The 25,891-nt window shown below is 42.1% G+C and overlaps 1 protein-coding gene across 2 annotated transcripts in view; it reads left to right on the top strand.

Annotated features, from left to right (window-relative positions):
* Window positions 1-2,929: 2,929 nt before the first annotated feature.
* RBFOX1 (RNA binding fox-1 homolog 1) overlaps window positions 2,930-25,891 on the top strand; it is a gene marked incomplete at both ends in the record, with an annotated part of 1,149,754 nt that continues 1,126,792 nt past the window's right edge. For both annotated transcript variants that reach the window (XM_084216436.1, XM_084216434.1), the window contains one exon: window positions 2,930-3,157. In XM_084216436.1, the coding sequence (XP_084072562.1) occupies window positions 2,930-3,157 (228 nt within the window). The remainder of the gene's footprint in view (window positions 3,158-25,891) is intronic.

The raw sequence follows: 25,891 nt of genomic DNA, 5'->3' as shown, positions 1-25,891 counted from the left end.
CACTTGTTACTCTCTTTCATGGACCTCCCTGGGTAATGGCCTCTCAGATTTGAGTGACTTGTGCTCGTGGCTTCATTTGGCTCAGGATGAGTTCTGTCAGGGGTTCTGTGGGGAATGGGCTGGACTCTGAAACTGCTCACTGGGTATGGAGAGAATTCTGCCAGAAGAGGGCAAGGGGTGGGCCCTGGCCAGGAGGGGAGTTCTGACACTAAACAGAGTCAGGAAATCAGTAAATCAGGCTGATGGGAAGCGAGGAATGTATCCCACAGGATAAAAAAAGAGGCTGGACATGACTAGAGCATCGACTCTCCTCTTGATCCCTTTGTCCTCTTCTGAAATTTATGGTGATCTGAAAGACTTGGAGTGAGTTCCCTGCATGAAGCCTGGTGGCCCAGCTAAGAGTGGGTTTATGCACTGGAGAATTCCTGACATCATGGAACCTTTTGGTGCTGTGGAAACACAAAAACAGCGGCTGCCTCTTCCTGCCATACCGTATTTCTGTGCTAAATAGCAGCAAGCAAAGCCCTGACCAACCATCAGAACACCAACAGAATTTATTTCTTGCCTTGCCATTTCTCCTTTTCTCTGCATGAAGATGTTGATGTTTCAGAAATGTTTGATTTTCATTAGAGATAAAAATGTTCCCTGCCTCTGTAAATTTTCATTTCTTCAAAACCAGAGGCTGTGCCTCGAAGGTGAGGAAGTGGCTGCTTTGTTTTCTGATTTGGAAGAAGCTGGCTGTGCCTGTGAGCTGTATTTCTGTATTTCAGTATTTTAGGTGAGGATGAGAAGTTTAAGAAGGAAAAAACAAAGCTCACATAGAAGACAGGATTAAATGGCTTGTGTGGTGGGAAAAAGCAGGTATGAATGGTGAATGAGCCCTAGGAATAAGAAAGGCTTCTGCAGTTTGGTGGAGATGATCTCAAGAGTGGTGTAAGGCCTTCGGGAGCTCCAAGCAGGAGGAAAGATGGGGAAGGGTGGGTCATGCTTTAATAACATGGGAAAGAGGGTGAAGGATTTGTTGGAGCCAACAGCTCTGCCTGGGGGGTGTGACTTTTGAAGAGAATCCCTGTTGTTGGTCTGTACTGCTCTGCTGTTGAGTGGTGTTTATTGATGGTTCTCTTTCCTCCTGAGCTGGCTGGGTGTGGGGACTCAGGGCTTTGAGAAGAGGGGCATGACCTGCATCAAGCTGTGCTCATCCAGGGTGAAACCCTTCCTGCAGTGCTGCCTGGCTGTGCTCTGGCTGACCACCTCTTGTTTCTGGAAGAGGATCAGCCACCAGCTGAAGGTTTCTTCTGTAGGCTCACCACAAGCAGACACCACTGCAGACTGAAGACCAAGCTGTGGAACTTGACCACTGCAGGCTACAAGATATGTCAGGCTTGATCCAGCACCATTTAAAAACCTCTCAGCTTGATTTTAACTCTGCTGAGCCCACTTAGTTTGTGTTCATCCAGGTCTGGAAGTATTTACAGCTGCAAGTTAGGCAGAGGCCAATGCCCACCCCTTTGCTACCATCCATTAGCAGGGGATGTTTAATGTCTCCAGATCTGGGTGTGCAGATATCTTGGATTTCTCAGAACTTCTCCCTCACCCTCCTGTGGGTCTGGCTGGAGTGCCTCAAATGACTGATTCCTCCTCTCTTTGTTCATTCTTCAATAATTGACACAATCACTTGTTCAGACTAACACCCCCTTCATAATGCCAGGGAAATCAGTGCTGGGACACAGATTAACTCCCTCTAGGATTGTAATGTCAGTGAAATCAGGGCTGGGACACAGATTAACTCCCTGGAGGATTCTGGTGTCAGTGAAATCAGGGCTGGGACACAGATTGACTCCCTGGAGGATTCTGGCCAGACAGACCTTGTTGAACACAGCAGAAAATGGAGTTTGACTCGTTGAATCCATCCACACCTGGCTGGGCACCACTCCTGAAGTTTTGTCCTGACTGGAACTTCTATGGACACGTGCATTTGGCTTCTTAGGGATTCACTTCCCTCTGCAAGATATAAGGAGCCTCATTTAAATCTACAAGCACTAAAGTGTGAGAAAACAAGACTCACATGTTTTTTTTTATCTTTAAAAAAACCTCTACTTCATTTTGCCTTCTCTATTGGAAGAATGAGCAGCACGTTGCAGTCTATGTGTCAAAGCACTTTTTGTTTTGAGGTTCAAATATTGCACCAAACCTTTGGTTATGTGTGGTGGCATTTTTAATAAATTGGCTGAAAATAGCAAAAAAACCCTCCAAAATGTCCTGTTAGGTTGCCCTAATCTCATTTTAGTGTCATCCCTACAGCTGTAGGACCAGAATGTTATGTGAAATTTGTGTTACAGCGTGGAACGTGGATTTAGGTGGTGCAAAGTTAATTTACAAAGTAAGGATATCCTTATAAAAAATACCCCTAAACCTGTAGTGAAATTATTTCGAAAGAAGCTGTTTGGAGTTAAGGCCACCTTTGCATTTTAATGGATGATTACTCTTGGCATCACCCCCGGTGCATAACCTCAGCACCCCTGGGGCACAGACGTAAATTTGGATTTAAAGACGGTGCAGCTAATATCTCGCACTTTGAGGAAAGCCAATTTCCGTGGATCGGGGAGAAGAGAAACCCGAGGGTTTTGCGGCTGGAAGCAACAGCAGCAGCAGCGTGCATGGGATCGATCAGGGGGAGGTTATTGGTGCTCCGGAGGAGCCGCGGCTCCGGCCGCGCTCGGCGCTCGCCGCCGGCAGGAGAGGGCGGCAGAGAAGCGGCTCCGGCTCCTGCACAGCTCCCGAATTTCTGACGGGAGCCACAGCGCATCGCAGCTCTCGGAAGCCAAATCCCCTTTCAAAGCGGCAGCTTCAGCTGCCCTTTTTTTTTTTTTTTTTTTTTTTCCTCCCCTCCTTAAAAAAAAAAAAAAAAAAAGTCCGCAACACTTTGGAAATGTCAAATTCCTGCGGCAGCCCAGAAGACGCGGGGAAGCAGCGAGGCAGAGATGGCAGGATAAGAAGGGAGGATGTGGATGATTCCCAGCCTGAGGGAAAGAGGCTGAAGCTGGGGAATGAAGGAGGGAGCGGTGGAAAGGACAGGGAAGCGGCGGCGGAAGATGCAATAATGCCTTGCTCGGGCAGAGAAGAGCCCGTGCCCGAAGGAGGAGGTGAAGGCAAAAGTGTAAGTGAGCATCTTCAGCGGCTCAGGGAAAGGGGGAAGGGCCGGGAGGTTACCTTTGAAATTATTTGTCATCCTGAAGTTGGTAATTGGGCATCGGGAAGAGCAGGATGGATGCAATCGAGTGTCCCATCTCCCCGAGACCATAAGCACGGTCCTCTTTCATTTCTGATCTTGCCTGCACGCTTTTCAGTGCAGGAGTGTGTGTTTTTATCTGGCTCTCACATCAGCTGCTTGCAAGATGTGTGTGTCAGAGGAGTGATTTCTTTTTTCACGGGGAGAAGGAATATGAGCAGCTGAACTTGCTTTTCAGCTCCCTCTATGCCCTTAGAAATGGGGTAAGGACGGGTGCACTGAATTGGACAGTTTGGGTGGCTCGTCAGTCTGTCCATTCACACTTTGATGTTGAGCAGCACCGTTTCACAGCCGGGGAGGATGGGGGTAGAGCCTCCCGGAGAGGAGGAGAATTGCTGGTTAGAGATCTCATCGGGTGAGATTTTGCCAAGGAAGAGCTGCTGAGCTCTGTACAACCACCAGCACGGGCAGGTGTTTACACGGGGGTAACTTTGCTGCCTGGTTATTCAGCTTGGCTCCCCTGCCCGCCAGCAGCTCCTGAGGCACAGCAGAGAGCCCGGGGGAGAGGGGGAGAGCGTTTGGATCCCCAGCCAGCCGGAGCTCTGCCCCTCCTGGTGCCACTCAGGCCAGGTACTTTTCCTCCACTCACCCTGGCCGCTTCCCTCGGTCAGAAATGCAGGGGGAGGGTGGTGGGGACAGTGTCTGGGGTGGAGGATGCTGCCTGTGTGAGTTGTTGTACGGGGAGAGAGGAGCTTGAGAGCTCACTTAAGAGCTGCTGGAGATTTCAGTGCACTGGTTTGATCCAGAAGTTTTCTGGAATGTGGGTTGTTTTCTCTCCTGGGGTTGGTATCCTGAATTTAGACGTGCTTCTTCAAAGGAGGAGCTAAATAGATGCCCAGTATTTCGGCAGGATTTAGATTTTTAAAGATTTGGAAGATTCTTTATTTGTCTTGCTCTTGGTGGAAGGTCATCTCTAAATGCAACAGTTTTCCTGAGCTACAAAAGTATTTAAAATGTGTGTAGAGTGTTGGTTTGTTTATCCAAGCAGAAATCTTTTATCAAGCCATGTAACTGCAGGGAGTTGCACTTTGTGTTTTGGGATTCCAATGCTTTATGGAGTTAGGTTCTTTCTAACTCTCAGACAGTGAAGTACCACTCCTGTTCTTACACCACTTCTGGCAGAGACTTATTTTCCCCAAAAGAAATGCAAAATGCATGTTAATTGCTCAAATCACAAGCCTTGCTTTTGGCTCTTTTTTTTTTCTTTTTTACCTGGGAGTAAAGGTTTTAAATCCACTCTGTTGTGTGATAAATATCTAGAAGTGAACACCACTATGGGTTGGGGTCAAAGTTTTTTTGAGGTACATCTGGCTGTAATACCTAATGAGGACATCACTGAAAAAATAAGCCTTAATTGAATAAATTTACTTTGTCTTTTGAGGGACCATGCAGAATATATGAGAATGATGCATACCTGAATCTCTGGGCTCTGCCCCCTCTGTGAGGCTGGTTTAGCCCCTTATTTAGGTTCTGCTACTGCAGCAAAGTTCTGTGCTGGTTGATACCTGTCCTTTCTTGTCCTTTCAAGGACCTGGTACAGCTTCTCCAACTTTACATTCTGGGTTTTCATCAGGGGATTGTTGAAAATATTAACAAAGCAAATCAGTTAATGAACAATTATTTCACTGCTTCTCTTTCCCAAAATCAATTCTTAAATACTTATTATAATAAAATAATTGTTCTTGTAGTAATTATTAATTAAACTGAGTTTGATTCAAAACTCATCAAAGCTCAATGAAGCTCTTCTTTCCCCTCACTTGAGTGGATTCTGGCTTGGGATGTTGCACTACATTTTATATAAAGTTCCAGTAATATTTTTCCCCTTCCCTTTTAAATCTGTCTGATTTGGAGGCATTATTAGAAATTAATTAGGTGACATTTGAAATTCTGTTAACATTAAATTTTTTCTCAAAGCAATAAAAAGCTTGTTCAACAATGGCTGTAAGTGTCTGTCACCTTGCAGAGAGCGAGCTGCTGGGAAAGATGGACTGTGTGCCCTTAGGAAACACTGGAATGACTTCATTTCTGTGCTTAGAAGAATCTTTATTTTATAGGCATAGTGGTATGGGTAATCAATGCATGCATTGGAGGAACATTTCCTAATAGTCCATTATGTCTTCCACTTTAAAGAAGGACATTTAAAAGAAATTATAGGCTTTGACTCATTTTTGGACTCGTAATAAAAAGTCAGCACAGTGTGTGTGCTATTTCTCTGTTTATTCCACTGCTACCTGCCTCATCCAACATCATTCTTGGGTTCAGAAGGAAGAAATATGCCTTGGTCAGCTGCTCCAGCTCATTATCCCACTGATTATGGAACCTTGGATTCTGGAGAATGCAGACACAATGTATATTTTGTGCTCCTGGAGTGATGTGGGCATTTCCTTGGCATCCTGAGTTTGCAGCAGGAGCTGCTGCTGGGCACAGGTTGGTTGTGCAGAAGGATCTTTGTGCCCCTGGACAGAGCTCCCTTCCCTGCCTTGGCAAAGAGGGGCTGCATTTGGCAGCAGGAGCTGGAGTGGCTCCTTCCCTGAGTGCTGGGGACTGGTTGGTGCAGGAACAGGGTGGCTTGGTTTGGAAACACAGGTGTCTGCTAAGGAGGGCAGGAGCCTCCCCTGAAATGGAAAATGTAAAACCCCTCCCTCTGAATTGTTATTATTTTGAAATTAAGGGGCTCTCAGCAAAGATATGAGAATAGGAATAACAGTTCTTTATTAGGAAAAATTTACAAAAACCCCAAAAAACAAAAGCAGTAATACAAAGCAACACTGGTAGAGTCAGAGCAGTTCCTGTCCCCTGTGTGTCAGGGTGGTGGCACAGTCCCATCCCAGGGTGGCACAGCCCCATCCCAGGGGTGGCACAGTCCCATCCCATGGGGCTCAGCCCTCCTGCAGTGCCAGCTGTGGTTCTGCTGCAGCAGGATCCTGCACAAGGGGGGAGTTTTCCTCTGCAGCTCCAGGGCTGCTGGAGATGGGCCTGCTCTCCCTCTGGGAATGCAGGGCAGGAGAAAGCTGCTCCTCTGGGAATGCAGGGGGCAAAGGCTGCTGTGCTGTTCCAGGGCAGATTGTATCCAGGTAGGAATGCTTGGCTCCTGCCCTGGGCAGAGCATCTCCCCATGGGATGATGGAATTTGATCAGCTCTGCAGGGACACTCAGTGGCCATGGACAGCAGAGATCTGCTGGAGGGAGGATGGGCTGTGGGAGAGGTAAAGAAAAAACTGCCCATGAACAGCAGAGAACTGCCCAGCTCTGACAGGTGGGAATAGAATACAAACCCCCATTTCCAACTTAAGACCCAGGGGTGAAACTGGAATATTTAATTTACATATCTATTCAAATAATTTGCTTCTTGCTTTCTCTTTTTATTGCCTTCATTACAGTGAGGAAGCTGCTTGTGGCAGGTGTGGCCACACAGTCCAAGGCCCTGGAATTGCTCCTTCTGTGATGTTTTTTCCTGTCAGAGCATCAGGATGAAGCCTTTGGTTCAAACTGAGGGGTTGCAGGCTTTGTAGTGAGGTTCAGCTTGAGAAACCCTTCATTGGGTGCAGATGGTGGGGAACTGGCCTTGGGGAGAGCTGGTGAGTCCCTGCTTTTCATCAAGAGTTTTGGTAAAAATCCTTACCCAGGGAGTCTGGAGAATTCCATCCCCAGCTGTGTGCCCGGAGGATGAGCACAGCTGTCAGCTCTGTGATGCCACAGCGTTGTCACCCTACCTGTGACTACCTACTGAACTTACTAAATCAGGCTAAAGCTGTATTTCCTGAAATGGGAAGCGTAAGAAGAATTAAACATGCAAGTGCTGACTTCTTCCTGGGCTGATAGACATGAGGTAGACTTGTAGTTAGCTGTGAGTAACTGTGTGAGACTCGTAGTTACCCATGAGTAACTGTGTGAGACTCACAGTTACCCACGAGTGATCATCAGGAGCGTGGATCCATGCCTTGTCTTTCAAGAACACTCCTTTTCTATCTCTCTTTAACCAACTCTTTGTGCATATGCCTAGTGAGGTGTCTTTGGATTTTGGTGCTGAGATATTTCTGAATCCTCCTTTGTTATGATCCAATCCTTCCCCCCATAAATATTTGTGCCAAGTTTAGAGAAGAAGACTAAATTCCCTGGGTTGGGTTTGCCTTCTGTAGTGTTCCCACAGCACACAGCTTCCTAAACTATGTTTTCATCTGTAATGCCACCTGAGCCAGGAGACAGCTTGAACTTTTACCTTTTGAACAACTTTCAGAATTACTTGAACGCATGTGTGAATTAATGTACTGTTTTAATTTTTTTAAATTGCCTTTGTGAATGCTTAGAAAGGAGGAAAGGGTAGAAGTACTGTGAAGAAAAAAATCCAAGTTTTTGTTGCTAACATCAGAAGTAACATCTTTATTCAGTTTTGGGACTGTCATGTAAAAGAAAATGTGAGGAAAGTATCTGAAAAAGTGCTTAGTACTTTGGTAGGAGGGGAAAACTGGTTTTGCTGATCAAATCTGAAGAACTGACTACACCAAACTTGTATCATGTGGCAGATCCAGCCTTCTAAATCTCATGGATTTGATGGAATTGTAAGCCCAGTTTAGATGGGGGGATGTGACGTGCTATGTAGCGCCCTTGGCTTTGCACAGAGAACAAATTGTACCTTGTCATTACTTTGAGTAATTCATCTGACTATTCCTCAAGTGTGGAAGAACATGCCTTGGAAAGCTGAGAAACACATATTGAAAAGCTGATCACTTAGAAGGAGGAGAGGAAGGGTTTTCTAGAGATTAGGATATGAGCTTGGAGCTTCAGCTCAAGACAAAATTCCCCTGTTGGAAGGATGGGTCTGGGTTCATGGTAACAAATGAAAAGCTCTGTCAAGACCAGGTGTGGATGAAGGAGCTGAACTCCATCTGGATTGATTGCAGAAACTCCAGTGTGTGCCTTCAGCAGTGCCAGCTGCTGTCCTGGGAGGGCTTGGGGTAAATAACAGAGACATTAGGAGGTGTTGAAGTTGAGAATGGTGTTAATCTTGATGAGTGAAATGCACATTTTTTTATATCTTATGCTTGGCTTGGGTTAAAGTAATTTTTGACTCAATATCTCAGGGCTTTTTCATTAAATACATGCATAAAACATAGAAGGAAGTGTAGGAATTGGATCTAAAGTCTGGCAGTTTGAACCTTTCAGTGCATTGCCACACAAGGTTTCACTGTGCTAGTGCAGTTTCTCACATAGATTTTCTGGTTTAGGACATTTATTTGCTCCTTACAGTTGGTTTATTACAAAACCTGATTTGTGTGTGTGTATGGCTTTGTGATCATGATTGCATTTATAAATACTACTTTAAAGAGGAAATGTGTGATTGCATTTATAAATATTACTTTAAAGAGGAAATGTGTTTGAGGAGGGAGGAACTGGAATGGTGGGTTTGTCTGGGCTGAGAGTCCAATTTAAGGTGTTGATTTCTGGCTCTCAGGGTTCTAAGCAGATTGAACCATCCTGCTGTCAAGGCTGTGGTTTAGTTCTCTTTCTCTCCTCTTTATAACTGTGTTTCAATCTGTTGAGTTACTTTTGTCCTCAGACAATATGGAATGGATGTGTTTTAGGAGAGTGCCATAAATTTAAAGTGTTTTGAAGAGCAGGACATTTGGAAGGTGTTGCAGACTGCATCTGCCTTTCCCCCCTTTCCTTTTTTGGGTCTGATTACCCAGTTAGAGAATAACTTGAGGATTGGATCTATTGATGTGTTAGGCAGACTGTGATAGATGGTGGAATTACTGCTTTTGTTTTGATTCAGGGCACAATCCAGTTCTGTGATCCAGGACAGAGACAGAATTATTTGCCTTTGGAAGTGGGAAGAAAGGAGATGATAATTCTTTAGAAGTCAGTGGTGGTGTGGATAGAAGGTGCTGGAGTTCCTTCCACAGGAGTATTTGCTAAATCAAAGTAAAGGAACTTTGGTAGAAAGATGTGGATAAATCAAAAATCAGTTTGGACTTGATTCCAAGAACAAGAATGAGTTGAAGGGAAATCTCCCTAAAACTGATCCATCCTCCTGCTAACCTCTGGCTGGTGTCAGCAAACTGCAGCCTGAGCAGGAATAACTGCAGCAGGGAATTGCCTGAGACAAGGCAAGGCAGCAGAAAGAGACCCTCATGGGTGACCTTGTTTTGCCATTTTCCCTGTAGCTGCACTGGATGGCAGGGGCTAAGTGAGCAAAGCCAAAGGTTTTGTGTGCATTATCCCATTATTTTGTTATGAGGGAATTTTAATTTAATTCAGCAAATAACTGCCTGTTTTCAATAAGCAATTTCAACCAAAAGCAGCATTGGCCAGTTGTGTTTACTCATTGGAAGTTCAATTTCACTGATAAGGAACATTCATGAAGCATTTCTGTCCCAGTTTGAGTAATCAATTGCCTAATATTCCAATTTTTGTAGCGTGACTGGAATATTACTTTTGATTGAAATTACAAATGCATTAAAATCCTCCAGAGTGCAAAAGAAGACATTTGTGATCTATGTTGAATTAGAGGAGATATGAAATTAAGATATTTATATATTGCTTTTATTTGCTACGCTTTCTCCTTCTGTATGCCAATGTCAGCCAGGAAAATATTTTTATTTCAAGTCTCTGTGATTTAAAGATGAATAAAATTATTTACTTTGCTTTGGTTTTTTTTTAATATTTGCAGTCTTAGTCATTAGCCCTTTCTACAACAATCAGGAATAAGCCCAGAAGCTGTGCAAAAATTGAAAACGGAATCAGGCTGGTGCTTCCCTGTCCCTTTCCTGTGGAGTAGTCAATGTTCAGACTCATTTGGGATGCATTATTAGCAAAGAGTTCCCTATTTTGTTCCATTAAATTAGGCTGCAGGATCTGCTGCACTGCCACCCATGTAATTTCCCCCTCAGGAATGCACTTAATGTGTTCTGCTGTTCTACTGCTTTCCCCACTGTGCACTTCCCAAAGAGCCCAAGGAGTTACAGGCAGTCTTGTCTACACCAGAAAGGATCCTACCCTTTAAATTCAGAGGAGAGAACATTTACTTTTGAGGGCAGTCTCATGTTATGATCTCTTTCCTTCTGGCACTTTAAAATGGGCACAACTGGTCCAAAGCTTGTGAGCCAGCTGGTCACTGCCAGCAAAATTCAAATATCTTGGTGTAGGAAAATGCAGCAGCTGAGTGACTTAACCTGGTGACTCTAAGTGCTAGATAATGAAGTAATTCCCAATTAGTAGTACTGATAATTAATAAAGGTCCATCTAAGCTTCACAAGCCAGTGAGAAGTGTCTGCAGTCCTTGGTAAGGATATTTTCATCCCAGCCTGAAAAGCAAAACTTGTTCAAAAGAAAAAGATTTCCTGAGCACAATAATTCTTACACAATCCATTCTTTCACCTGCTGATTTTTTCCCTGCATGCTGCCAATATGTTGAATTATATTCCAATATATTGGGTGCCAGCCCAAGATCTTTCTTCACTGAGTTGGGCACTGGACAGAGGTGGAGAGGTGATTTTGGTAGGTGTCCAAGGTTGTATGGCAAGGATTGTGCAGGATCCTAACAAGAACTGAGCAGGGACACCACGGAATCAGCCCTGGCATGGACTTAGAAGGGTTCTGTGTTTTCCCAGGGTTCTGTTTTCCCTTAAAAGTTGACAAGGACAGCAGAGGATCAGCCATGAATGGATGCACTGAAGGGGCTCTGCATTTCCCCAGCTCCTGCAATTATTCGGATGATATTGGTTACCCTGAAGTGTAATGAGATGGTGAAAAATTAACAAATTCTTACAAAGTTTCCATTCTTTTTACTCTCTACGAATAGTTGGGTGAATTCCTGTTTTAGCTGAGTTGTACTGTGCATTCAATATGAATTATCTTCAGGGAATGTTATTTTCCACAAAATGAAGGCTAATCACAACAAATATAAATGGCTTTAGTATGTAAAATTATGAAGTCACCACACTGAGACTGTCATAGTTCCTTGAGTTGGGCCACAGCTAAATGGAAATTAAGCATTCTTATCAATAATGCACTGGGGAAGTAACATCTGTTCTGAGATGCTGAAAGGTAGTTTTTTCATTCACTAAAATATTTATTTCAACTAAAAACCCTAATCTTCTCACTGTCTCCAGAGGGCAGAATCATTGACTGTTATGTTTAGAAACTGTCTGTGAATTACAAGAGTCCATATGAAATGGAAAGAATGCTGATTGAGCAATTAATCACTTTTTACTTCATTTAAAATAAATAATGACATTACAGAAAGCTGTTGCATTAGCTCCAAAAAAAGAAAAAAGACTGATTCTTGGAAAAGCAGCAGAACAAAATTTCTTTCTCTCACTAGTTTCTAGCTCTTGCAGGCACAAAACCAATAGTTTTTGGTGATGTGGCTATATTTTCTTCTAATTAGCCAGTGTTGTGTTACACATGTTACATAAAGGTTGCTGTCCTGGCCACTCATGTTCAGATCCTTCTTAGATTTCAAGGCTAGAATTGGCTGCTAGACCCTGGTTCCTGGTAAAGTTAATTCCATCTTCCTAAATTCTGTTTGAGCTAGAAAATGGAATTTTTTAACAAAAGCAGCCACTGTTGATTAAAGGCTCCAGGTCACGGACAATTCCTCAAGTCTCCAGGTAAATTTCTTGCCGTGGATAATTATTCTTAGAATAAAAAATATAAATCCTTGCCTGGAGTTGGAATTTGCCCAACTGCTCATCCCAGCCTGAGTGGATTGTTTTGCACCAGATGTTATTGACTCCCATGATGGGAATAAACTCATTTCCTCCTCCTGGATAAGCCCAGCATCTGGATCCCTGTGCTTTGTTTTCCATCCTGCAGGTCTGTGCTCCCCATCTGAAATAATTCATCCGTGCCCTCGCTGCCTCTTTGCAAGTTCAACATTTTTGCAGAAAGCTGATTCTGCTGGATGTCCCCTGTTAATATATCAATGGTTGAGGTGCTGCTCTGGCCTGGGCTCCAGGTTCATTTACCAACAGCTGCCAATGCCACAAAACATTCTGTGTTTGCCCACATGGAACTGTATTTTTGTCAGACAAGCCTGGAATTTATGACTGCAATTTGATTAAAATTGTCTGAAAATTACCAATGCCTTGATTTATACGTACTCGCTTTCCAATTCACTGGGAAAAAAAAAAAAATCACTGAATAATATTCATGGAAGAACAGATCCTTGTGGGATGTTAATTGCAGAGGCATCTTAATTGGAATGACTTTGCTCCTGCTCCTTTGTTGTTTTTTTTCCCTCCCCTATCTGCACAGTTTTAATTCATTTTAAAGTGTCCTGTGTAGCTGTGCACACAAAGCATGTGTGTGTTGGTACATCAGAGTGGTTGCTGAATTGTGATTTAAAATAAAAATAAATTCATTATGTAACTGAGCCAAAAAAAAAAAATCAAAACTAAATTAATATCTTGTTATCTGTTGACAAATGAATTTTGCCCCAGTGAGAACTTTCCAAGCCCTTGATCTTCCCAGCTGGGAGGTCAGTTTGGATAATTGTGACTCAGACCCTGTGTGGAGCCTGGGGACTGGGTGTCTGCCAGCCTGCTGGGGCTGTTCCCTTGGGGCTGTGTGCAGTGTGCACTGCTAGCAGGGAAGGTGGAAAGGGCAAAATGAGGAAAGAGCCCCCAGAAAAAGCCCAGCTGTGTGGCTGCAGTAAATTCTGGGTCTGCAGCTGCCTGGTGACTGCAGGGGAGGGTGTGCTGGGGCTGGGGAGGGAGCAGGAAAAGCCCAGCACCCTGTTTGCTGCAGTGGGATGGATTTCTTGATGTGTAAATGCCAGATACCAGAAATCTCCCCTGGAGGGGTCTGGAATCACCCCTGGGGGAGTTCCCCTGGAGCTGCTGGCACAGCTCTGGCTGATGGTTGGCACCTCTGGTGGAGAATGGGGCTGGCAGAGGTGGGACAGCTTGGGCTGAGCCCTGGCAGCCTCTCTTTTCTCCTGTCTGTTTTCTCCTGTGTCATAATAACATTCTGACAGTGCTGCTTGTGTCAGTGTCAGTGTGGCCTCTGCCAAAACACTACATGGTATTATAATATAATATTATAATATTATATATTAATATATATAATAGCATTATATTACAATATTATATTATAATATTATATATTAATATATATAATAGATTACATAATAATAGATTATATTACAATATTATTAATATAGTAACGAAACAATAATAATTATTAATAAAATATTATCATTTTATGTAGTATAGTGTGTTGATATATTATATATGATATATAATATATTAATTATATTGCACTGTATTATACTGTATTCTATATTGTATTATTATATTATATTGTATGATATATTATATTGTATATATTATATATATGTATTTATATATATAATATATATATAATATATGTATTTCTATTCTATTCTATTCTATTCTATTCTATTCTATTCTATTCTATTCTATTCTATTCTATTCTATTTGTATTATTATATTATAATACAGGCTGCAACATGAAAGACTCTCCCAGCCTGGGGAGTTGATTTGTGGAGCACCTATTGCACAAGCTTAGCAAAGTCAGTGCCTGGTGGTGCTGAGAGGACAGAGGCACGGCTTTGTGTTGGTTTTTTTTCCACTGGGGAAAAAAACCATCATCCCACAGAGTAATATCTTTGCTTAAACCACCTCGTAAAAAAAAAAGGAAAAAAAATTATCAGTAATTCCTGATATTTCATGCCAATTGCTCAGTTCTCTCATTAGAACTCCACATACACAAATGACAGCATCCTCCTATCTGTTTGTCTTTTTAAAGCTTGCTTTTGTAAAATGAACAATGACTTAAACTGCTAAAGTAGATTTTTTTTAAGCTTGCTGCTCTTAACTCTGTTTGCTGAAGGAAAAGGGCTCTTTCAGGGGCTGTTCCTCAGCTCTGCATCTGGAGGTTGTGAGGAAGCTGTTAGAGATCACTGAATCAGTCCTGGCATGAGTGCTGCCAGCAGAAGAGGCTGCAGCATGGAATTGGTTGTGTGTGTGATGTGATTGTGCAGATGTGTGCACACCCTGGGTGCTGCTTCAGCCGTGCATCAGTTTTAGTAATTGCCAGGATACTTTTCTTCTTCTGGGCTCAAAGTGCAAAATGCCCTCCCTGATGAGTGTCTAATTCTGGCATGCTGACCCCTAAGGAGTCCTGGAAATTAAATGTTCCTAGAAACAAAAGTTTTGACTTTCTCAATCACTGACCCCCAATTGGCCCAAGGCAATATACAGAGCATTCTCCTGACAAAACCAGCTCTCAAAACCCAGAATCACCCACTTTCCATGGAGTGCCTCCTAGCTAAGGAACTCCAAAGGCATCTGGGGTGAAGTGCTTCAGGTGCCAAAGAAGTAATCAACAGCTTCAAGTATCAAAAACTTCAGGTTTCATCTGTAATAAATGATATAAAATCATCTGAACAGCCTTCCTTATGAAGGCAGTTTATTATTTATAGAGACCTTAAAGAGGATTTGGAGGCAGGTTGATGAAATGTCACTGCTTTCACCTGACACAGTGATTGTATTTTAAGGAAGTAAAGCCCTCAGCTGCAGAGATGTTGTTGGCTGGTGGGGGAATACCAGGAAAATGTGAGGGAATAGACTGGGGAAAGAATCTGCTTTTCTCAGAGGTGTCAAGAAGAGAGGGAACTAATCCAAGGAATTGTTGTGGAGCTCCCAAGGTGCTTCAGTGTTCTTGGTGCTCCCTTGAAACCAAGGAAATCACAGCAGCAGGGTGGATGTCAGGTTTTATTTCAGCAGCTTTGCTTGGTCCTTGCCAATGTTCAGAGAATTTGGTGCTCATTGCAGCTTTCAGCTTATGGTGTTTGTCAGCTGTGCCTGGTGGCACTGGGTCAGTGTGTGCTGTCCCAGGATCCATTCCTCTCCAGGAAATCACCAGGAAGAAAGTGGCTGTGGGTCTGACTAATGTTTTGTTTTCTCCCTTTGCATGGTGATTTTCCTCCTCTATCTTTGACTTGGAAAGAAGTTAAAATATCTTTGCTTTTAGCTATATTTATATTAAGTATATATTCTTTATATTATTTAAATTATTTACATTATTATAAATATTATCGTATTGTTATATTATAATATTAAATATAATATTTATATTAGTTATATTCACTCAGTCAAGGATCCCCTGACTCCAAAAGCACTTTCTCAGCCCAATTTCCCCAGAAATAGTTGCACCACATAAAACAAGTAGTTCAAATTCTCATATTCTAGGATTAGCCCTTTTAAAGCAGCAACAATAGAAGTTGAACGTGCCCATCTCCATTAGGTTCAACTAAAACTTATTTTGAAAAGCAACATGGGTTACTATGATGAAAGTTTCATGTAAATTTAGGAAATGTGTTTAGTATTGCTGGTAATAAAAGCCCAATTTTTTCTGAGGGGCTGATAAGCTACAGCTTAAAGGTGACTTTGCCTATTCAATGTAAATTTTTTTTTCATTCAATGCCAGAAAGCCCTGCAAAGGCCAGGCAGGCTCCCCCACCTTTGAAATTAATTTTTCAATATGACTGCAGCAGAGTTTGGTTTGCAAACACAGCATTTAATTTCTTTAGTTTTGGCTTAAGGAAGCTGGCTGGTTCCTATCTAACACCTGGTGGATTCATTCTGTTTTCACTGAAACTGAGAGGGCAAAAACTCCAGAAGTGACAGTGGGATCCTCCTAAATCTCCCAAGACCTGAGCCAGAATCTGATTTTTTATGCTGAAAACATTGAACCCCCAATACTTTCTGCAGAACTGAGAGAAACATTTCATTAAGCAAATTATGATGTTTGGTTTTTTTGCGTTTAATTTTTTTTCCTGTTCTTTCTTGTACCGTGCATTTGCATGAAAATGGCATTTTGAAGAGTGATCTGTTCCTGATGCCAGTCCCTCACCTGGAGGCACAATCTCTGTCTGGATTTGCAGTTAGTTGCTGTGGAAATGATTGTTGCAGTGGCAGAGCTGGTGCTCTGCTCTTGGGTGGAAAGGGAGCAGCAGGAGCTGATGAATCCTTAAACCACCCAAGTTTTATGCAAAGATCTCTGCAAAATTACACACAGTGGGGGAAAGATGAAATTGAGAAGCCACACAGACAAAGTGGAATGGCCCTAAAAATGTTTCCATCCCTGACCTGTCTCATCAAGCCAGTGTCAAACTAGGAACCAGCAGTGCTGCAGAAGGAGCAAAGTTTATTGGAGCCTGCAAGGAAACGCCCAGAGCTATTCTCAGACTGCTTTAACTTGATACCTGTGGTTGGAACAGAATTTCTGTGTGCTGGGGGAGGAAATCATCACTCCAAGGTCTGAATTAGGAGTTCCTGAGGTATGGCTCAGGATGAGCATGGTGGCTTGAGCCAGGCACCAAACCCACCTGTCAGACAGCAAGGCAGAGCTGTCCCAACATCGCTTAAAATCCCAAAAACAGTTCAGGGAGAAAGCAAAGCAGGGCTGGATTGAGATGACTGCATCTTGTGGGACAGTGACATTTTGTACTGCAGGTGTCTGTGCCAGCCCCTCAGTCCCACCTCTGTCCTGTCCTGGGCAGAGGCAGCAGACGGCTCTGATGCAGGTGAGAACAAAGAGCTGAACTGCTTTGTGCAGCTCCCCGAAGGTTTCCCTCCCTCATCATGACTTGTTTTCTCAGTAACAAATTCTTAGTTTTGCTGTCCCAGCTGTCAGGACATCAGATATGTTTTCAGTTCTGTGGGTGTTCCAAGGATGTCTTTGGGGAAGTTACCAAGAGCAGCCTTGTGTGTTATATTCAGTACCAAATGCAGCATTTTAGTGTGTGTGCAAAATGTGTTAAAGAGAGAATGTCTCACTCAGATGAAAGTGTTTCTTTAACTTTGCCCCTTGGTCTCAAATTCATTTTGAAGGCAATGAGGTGTTTATGACTTTTGTTTTGGGTTCATTCAGTTTATGGATTGTGAGCAGGCTTGAGGGAGATCCCTTCATGGTTTTCATGGAGATGAAAGATCCAACACAAAGCAAAGCCACCTCCTTTCCTCCTGGAAGCACGAGGTGCCTTGTGGAACACTAAAAACTCCAAAACACGAGGCCTGAAGCAGGATGTGATGAGATGTTTCCAAGCAGACATTTCCCAACACGTGCAGCAGGTACCTGGAGGGAAAAAATTTCTTGCTGGAAGATGTGCCCAGATGTGCGAATTGTCACTGCTGACTTAGGTGCAGATGTGTGGGTGTGACCTCCTCCAGCAGGGCAGGCTGGCAGATGTCTGGGACAGAGAAATCTGTGCCCCAATAAATCTGAGTCCCAATAAATCCGAGTCCCAGTAAATCTGTGCCCCAATATTTGGTAATCCCTAAATGAACTGACAGGATTGGAAGTGCCTTTTCTGGTCCAGGCGCTTTGGGAAGTCTGGCTGCTCTGTTCAGCTGGAATTCTGTTGCATGGTTCTGGCCTGAGAGGTTGGCAGCAAGGTCAGAGAGCTGATCAAAGACGTCTCAGGGTGCTTCTGCAGACAGCTCACATCCCAAAATAGCACAGGGGGCTCTGGAACCCAAACCAGGTGCTCAGGCCATTGTCACATTGCCTCCAGTGAGGGCACAAATCAATGCTTCATCCTCACTGCCCTTTCTGCAGTTTTTCTTGGAATCCTGGTGTGAAAAATACATATTTTATGATTGGCTTTTTGCAAATATTAATATGAATATTGTATGTGTTATGTTAGAAAGTTATGCTGTATTAATTTTCTTAACTAGCGTGTTAAATATAGTTTTAGGTTATAACATAAGGTTAAAATAGAAACTATGCTATGTAAGATACCTTTTTTAAAGAAAGGACTTGTACCAGATAGCAGGCACCAAAATCTGTCAGAGAAAGAGAATTTATTGCCCCATTATCAGAAGAAATGAATTTCTTCCTGCCTCACTCAGACAGGACGATGCCGTCAGGATTCAGAGGAAGAAGCTGACACTGCCCAGCCAGAATCCTGTGTTTGAATGGAATTTATGCATCAAGTATGAGGTGCATGAATATGCAACAGGTTTTTAAGGGTTAATCCTCTGTTAACATGTGTCCTTTTTTGGGCTTATTTTGCCCAAAATTATGGGCAGACATCCATAACTCTTTGTTTCTATTGTCTCTTTTTGTCCTAATCCAAATGGTCCAAATTACTATTGCTCTAATTATATTATTATTTTTATAACCCTTTTATTACTATTAAACTTCTAAAATTTTAAAACCAAGTGATTTTTCCCACTGGCATTTAGGAGTCCCCACGTCTCTCTCCTTTCCTCCTCCCCTCAGCACCCCCTGGCCTTTGGTGTCTCCCCTCCCAGGGTGGTTTGGTGTTCAGGAGCCAGCACAGCTCTCCAGGCTTCTGCCTCTCACCTGAGACAGCAAGAAAAAGCTGCTAATTAGAGAAATGACTCCCTTTCTATTCCATCTGCTGGAAGCCTGTTCATCCAAGCCTGTTCATCTACAAGATATGAATATTTTAATTTCCTTGAGTGATTAAGTGTAGGAATGCTCCTCACTCGGGGTCACCAAACGTGGTGGTGTTTGCAGGGATCCCAGGACCAGGGAAGAGATGAGAATCTTGACTCCATGTTTCAGAAGGCTGATTTATTATTTTATGATATGTATTATATTAAAAGAAAATGATATATGAAACTATACTAAAAGAATAGAAGAAAGGATTTCATCAGAAGGCTTGAAAAGAATAGGATGATAATAAAATCTTGTGACTGCTCACAGCCTCAACACAGGTGGCTGCCATTGGTCATCAAGTAAAAACAATTTCACATGCTGGGGAAACAATTCCCCAAATCACATTCCAAAGCAGCAAAACATGGAGAAGCTGAAGCTTCTCAGGAGAAATGATTCTAACAAAAGGATTTTTCAGAAAATGTGTCTGTGACAATTAAGGAGCTGAATTTCAAACCTGATTTTATTATATTGTGGCATTGTCAGTTTGCTTTCTTCTACTTTGATTCATTATTATAAACACTAAATGGCCATTCTACCTTCCCACTGTAAATGCTGGAAGGCTGCAGTGGGAAAAGAAAGCAGCCAGCACTACCTGATTAGTAGAAATTAAATAAAATAATCAAATAAAATAATTAATAAAATAAAAATAAATAAATTAAGCAATTCATATTAATTATATTTATATTAATTAAAAATAAGAAAAAATAAAGGAAATAAATAATTAAATAAAGGAATTAAACAATCCAGAAGGTGATTCCTATCTCTTATCATCTTCTTTGGGCCATATCTGTTATGGGGAAAAAATAAAATCAGTTTCTGTAAGAATGAGGACAGTTGAATCTGTGGGGACTCAACTGCCCAAATGTCACCTTAAGCATTATAAAATTTGCCAAGAGATTAACACTGAGAAATACAAGAAATTGTACAATTAGCATGAGAAAAGTGTGTGTGTGTATATATGGAAACTCTCTAAATCTCCTAAGAAATATGTAGGATTTATCATTGGATTACTAACTCCAAGCATTAAATTGTAAGTAAACCTCTTTTTTATTTTCCTTCACATCATGAATCTGCCTTCCATCATATTATAAAAGTAGCAACTTTAGATGCAGTTTTTCTGTTAACTTCTCCATTTTAAGCTGTTTGGGTGATATTTTAGTGACAGATTTATCTGTAAGACTGCAAACAGGAATGTAAGCTGCTGCACAAGAATGTAAATGAAAAGCTGAACTTTTAGTAAAGCTGAGTTTCTGAAATAATTCCATCACTTCAGCTGTATAGAATTTCAAGAATAAACCAAAATGTTAATGAGAGACTTGATTCAAAAACTGGAGACTGAGAAGCATTGATACTTTCTTGAAAGAAAATTCTTTTAAACCAAGGGAAGTTTTAAATGGATTGCCAGAGCAGCCTTTGCTGTGACAAAGGGTTTTGTTTATCCTGTTTATCAATAACCTTTTGAGTTCTGCTTGCCAGGCAGGTGAGCTCACAGCACTGGGGCCTCACCTCCTATTTCAGCAAAACCTGGGATGTGCAGCTGCTGGCACTGAGTGGGGATCATTTACTTCCTTTCTGTGGACTTAAAAAATGATTTCAGGAACTTTAAGAGCATTTGAAGCAGGATAAATTCCAGCACTTCATAGGGATGTGACTTGATTTCTTTTTTTTTTTTTTTTTGGGCAGGGTTGGAGGACAAATGCTAAAATATTCCTGACACTATTTGGAATGTTCTTTGAAGAGAAATTTTAATTTTTACTGAGATGAAGACTGAATGTCCATTTTGCACAAGTTCTTCATTCTCCTCTTCCACTGCTCTTTATAAAAGATTTAGATGGTTTGGGAAGCTCAAGTAAACACTTGGAACTATTACAGCAAGACAATCTTGACATAACTTATTCAGCATCAATTACTGGTGTGTGCCTGCTTTTCAAACCCGTGTGATGGCATTGATGTGCACAGACCTCATCTTCATAAAAAAGGCTCCATCCATCTGTGAAGTGGTGAACCAGATGCAATTAGTATTTTTAAAAAGAATTCACAGTAATAGCGCGTTTTTGAGGAACAGAATCCCCAACCTCTTTACATTTTCTTTGAGGCTTCTGCTACCTAAGTACAATTTCCATTTACCAAAGGAAAAAACCAAAAATTGCTATACAACCCAACCCAAAACGCTTTGAAAAGCCAGTTTTGGAATAAAACCCATGTGGAAGCAATGAATTAAAAAATGGTGATCAATCAGCTAAAACCAAAAAACCCCCTGGTTGCTCAGGTCCTGGCAGTCCATCCCCTGCAGGCTGGCAGCTGGGGCTGGGACTCCCTCCTGCAGCCATCCCCAGGGCAGAAGGGATGATTTGCTGCTCCTGAGTAGGTCCTCATTCACAGACCCTCATTCACCCTGTTTTAGGGTCCCAGGATGAGGGGAGAGATGAGAATCATGACTCCATGTTTCAGAAGGCTGATTTATAATATTGTGATATATATTATATTAAAAGAAAATGATATACCAAAACTATACTAAAGAAAGAGAAAGGAGACAACAGAAGGGTAGAAAGGAATGAATAATAAAATCTTGTGACTGATCAGAGTCCTGACACAGCTGGACCAGGATTGGTCATGGAGTAAAAACAATCCACATCAAAGATGCACCTGTTGGTGAACCATCTCCAGACCACATTCCACAGCCATCAGATAATTATTGTTTGCATTTTGTTTCTGAGGCTTCTCAGCTTCTCAGGAGAAAAATCCTGGCGAAGGGATTTTCATAAAGCATCACAGTGACAACAGAAAGTATCTGACTTTACGTGCTCAAAGCCCCTGAGTGTTAATACAGTTTTTAAACCCATCATGAATTCTGTGGTCACTCCTGTTTTGCCTAACTTGTGCATCACCTGCCTCTGTGCCATTTACAGAGTCAGAAATGCATTTCAGAGTGTTTTTTCCTTGCTTTTGTTCTTAGACAGGCTGATTTGGCTCTCCATCACTGACGAGGGCAGCTTTGGGAGGGCACACAGGAGGGAACTCAGCTCCTCCCAGGGGCTTTGCTTTGGCCTCAGAGGCACTCGTGCCTTTCAGCACTGTGCAAGTTCCACTTCAACCAGTGGTACCTAAAACTCACTTTACAATAGGGAGGATGTGCTCTCATCCTCGAGGTCAGGTGCCTTTTTCATTGCTCTGATGAAGAGGACGGGGAATCTTGGGCACGCTGCAGCAGAATCAGACTTTCCCCTCTTGGTCACAGGTGGGTGAAGAATGTCCTGTCACAGTCTGGAGCTGCAGCAGGGTGCTTCCAATGAAGGGTATTTTGGATCATGGGCAGTGTGTGGGGGAAATAATATCAGGAAACTTGGTGGGAAACTTCAGCAGGCTCTGGGTGAGGTGGTCTCCAGGACTCCAGTATTAAAAAATTGCTGCAAATACCTCTTGCACTCAAACCATGGTTCAAACCTGCTCACTGCCTCGTCAAGAAGTTGCCTTCTGCAGCCTTTGGTCTTCATTTCCAAGTCCCTTTAGGTCTCTGCCTGCTGGATTGATTTCTTTGTTCCATTCAGAGGCAAAATGAGCTGTCCCTGCACAGCGCTGGCAATGCTGACAGGCAATAGCTGATATCTGAGAGCATGACTGCTTCAGCTTTACTGTTCATCTGCCAGCAGGTTAAAATTAATCTCTGGTTCCTCAGTCAGCCAGCAGGAGAGCATTTGGTTGTGCTGAAACTCAGCTGAGTGACTGAGAGGAATCCTGAGTGCCACGTGCTCCCACGGCTCAGGGGGATGTGTTAGAGGATCACAGAAACTCCACCTGCCCTCGGCATTTGCCACTTCATCACTCAGGTGTCTAACAACATGCAAATGTGTGTATTAATGGCCCCTGTGCCATCAAAATGGCAAGTGTGTGACTCTGCACTTTATAGAGCCTGTAGAATCTAGTTAGCCAAGTGTGCTCTGTTGGAAAACAAGATTACAAATCAATTACTCCTTGCTTGACACGGCTCAGATCTCTTTGCTGAGATCCTTGTTCAGCTGGCACTGGGTAAATGAGCATGCCTGGGAGTGTGACCTATTATTCAGAGAGAACTGCAGGCTAATGGCACTTTTGATCATTGAGAAATCTATTATTTTTTGACCTGCAAGACAGCCTAAATGGCCCACTTTTATAGAGGAAATTTATGGGGTTGTGAGATCTAACATTCAAGCCCTTCTTAGCTGGGAAGTGCAGGGCAATCCTAGATGCAGAAACACAGGAATTTTCATCAAGCTCCTCTCCTTTGCTGCAGTTTATTCCCTAGGGGGGAAAAATGCAGAAGAGCTGATTTCAGGAAAGCAACTGCACCTTTCCTAGCAGAAGTAATTTATCAAAATACTCCTTTGAAGGATGGCAAGGATTCAGTGGTACTGAACCCTCCTTGTGGTGTATAAAAACAGAGATCAAATCTGATTTGGTGGTTGAGGTTCAAAGATTCTCAGAGCAGACTTCAGGCTCACAGATTTTCTGTTTTCCTTGAATATTGAGCTCTAAGAGGAGGGGAATGGCCCCACAACCAGGCTCTGGTATCACTGGAGTTGCCATATGGTGCATGAGCTTTGCTCTTAGAACTTTTGTTTTTCAGTGTGTGTGCTTTTTCCTGCAGAGTAATAATGCTTGGGGATTTACTGTTTATTTTTGTTCCTCAGGTTTAATATTGCAGCAGAAATCTATAGCTGACATTCACCATGTTATTAAGCAAACGTTTCATATGAGCCGTGGTTTATTTTTAATTTGAGTGACATGACCATACTTTCTTTTAAAACTCAGTGCAAATAAAATCTCTGGATTTAATATTATTTTTTTTTCATTTTCCCCCCTTCTTTTAAAAAAGAATTTTATTTTCTCTGCTCTTGAATAGGGAAGTCACTTCAGGTCCTTGCTATTTAGTATTCATTTGGGGGTGGTGTCTGCAAAATCATCTTTTTAGAAATTAAATATGGCTCTCATATTATGACAGGCACTTTAAATCTAACACAAAATCAAACTAAGTCAGTAATGAGATTCTTGTTGCATTTATACACCAATTGTCCCTTGTTTGAGTAAAATTTAAAGCAGACTTTTTTTCTTCTCAGCGTTGGGCTTTGCACTTGACAATATAAACATTATTTTTGTATTGTGTTGCTATTTCTTTGCAGTGGTGTGAGGACTGTTATGAACACATCTTCTGTGGCTCAAGAATTCTTGTCTTGGAGAAAACTGTGAGCATCTGATGATTCAGTGCTGTTTTCTGAATATCACATGCCCTCAGCCTGAATTAAAGGTACTTTTAGGTCATGGGACTACAGATATCTAAACAGAAATATGTGTAGGTATTTCTTCTTATTATTATTATTTCTAAGTTTAGATATTTCAGTAAGTGCTGCAAAAGCCTGAATCCTACATCTCTGGTGCATAAGAGCTGGAAAATGTTAAAGTACATATGGAAATATATTTTCATCATAATATATCTTGCTTTGACTCACTGGTATGCAACCACCACGTAATTAAATGTAATTGGTGTGCTCTGCCAGGGGAGGTGGGATCCAGCAGTGATTGCTCCTCGTGTTCTGCTCTGCAGTGGGGTCTGGGGGCTGAACTGAATTCTGTCTTAGACCTGCACAAAATGAGCAGCAGCTGCCATTTCATCACACTGCACCTGCATTTTAAATGCTGCTAATTAGTCAATATTAAACTAATAATGAAGCAGCAATAGACACTGCTGAGCATATTCCAGTGAATGTTGAATTTTGGTGAGTAGGCTTCATACACACACACCACAGAGGCAAACAATTTCCCACCTTGGTTTGTAACTGAGAGCATTCAAAGATTCCAGGTATTCCAAGGATTCTTTCAGTGATGTGAAACATCTCTGAATTTAATTTTTTGGTGGGAATACTGCTGGACCTAACCAGATAATCTTCTGTAATTAGTGAGGTGCTCAATGTATATCCTCTGTGTAGTTCTTGTAGTGTAGGTTTGGGAAGATGTCTTGGGCTAAGTTTGTTAATTTATGAAACTGGACATCCTTGTGCTGCATTTGAGCTGATAGAAACAGGAAACTGTTCTGCAGCAGTGAGTCCTAGACTGAACAACATTAGGCATGTATTTAAAATGTAGTATTTTTTCAGTTTTGGGTTTCTATAAGCTATGGCTATCACTGAATTTGTTGGAGACTGAATTAAGGGTATTTTTGTCACGGGACTACAGATATTTAAACAGCAGAAAGTGTATATCTGTATCTATCAATCTAGGAATGGAGAAAACTCCCTCTATGGCTGTGTTTTCACTGGCAAATAGCAAGGCCCAGATAGTGGATCTTTAGAACAAAACTAATTATTGCTAATGGGTCACTGATAGCGCTGACTTCTGTCACTGCCACATTTGCTGAAAAATCCCTTGGCCAAGATTTCTTCTCCTGGGAAGCTGAGAAATCTCAGAGAAAAATGCAAACAATAATTATCTATTTGCTTCTCCTGTGTTTTGCTGCTTTGGAATGTGGTTGGAGATTGTTAATCCAACAGGTGAATTGTTTTTACTTAATGACCAGTCAAGGTCAGGCTGTGTTGGGACTCTGGAAGGAGTCAGGAGTTTTTCATTATTATCTTTTAGCCTTCTGTCTGTATCCTTTCTCTGTTCTTTAGTATAGTTTTAGTATAGCATTCTTTAATATAATATAATACCATAAAACAATAAATTAGCCTTCTAAGAACATGGAGTCAGATTCATCATTTCCTCCCTGAAAATACCACAGATTTCCTTCAGAATCACTGAAGCACTTGTTGATTCCCCTCACATCAGTCAGGGTTTGTTGGGGTGAAATCAGCCTTTGGTTCCACTGGGAGTGTGCTGTGGAGGGGACTCCCTGCAAATTTCTGTAGAAGGAATCCAAAGATAGGCTGGTTTGAGAGGGATTTAATTACCAGGAGTCACAAATGGTTCATTGCCTGATGGAAATGAGCAGTGTAATTGCAAATCTAATCTGTTCATGCCTGGAACTTCAGCAGCCCTGGTGCCTGCAGTGGAAATGCACCAAGTCCCTTTCCAAGGCAGGCAGTGGTATCAATTTGCTTGATTGATATCTTCCTCTTGGCCACAGATCTGTCACTGAGCAAATACTTCTGACACTGTTGAATTAGTTGAAATAATGATGGCTATGTTGTGTTG

The sequence above is a fragment of the Fringilla coelebs genome (assembly GCF_963513975.1).
Source record: "Fringilla coelebs genome assembly, chromosome: 16".
NCBI classification, from domain to species: Eukaryota; Metazoa; Chordata; class Aves; order Passeriformes; family Fringillidae; genus Fringilla; species Fringilla coelebs.
This window is presented reverse-complemented; position numbering and strand designations above follow the sequence as displayed.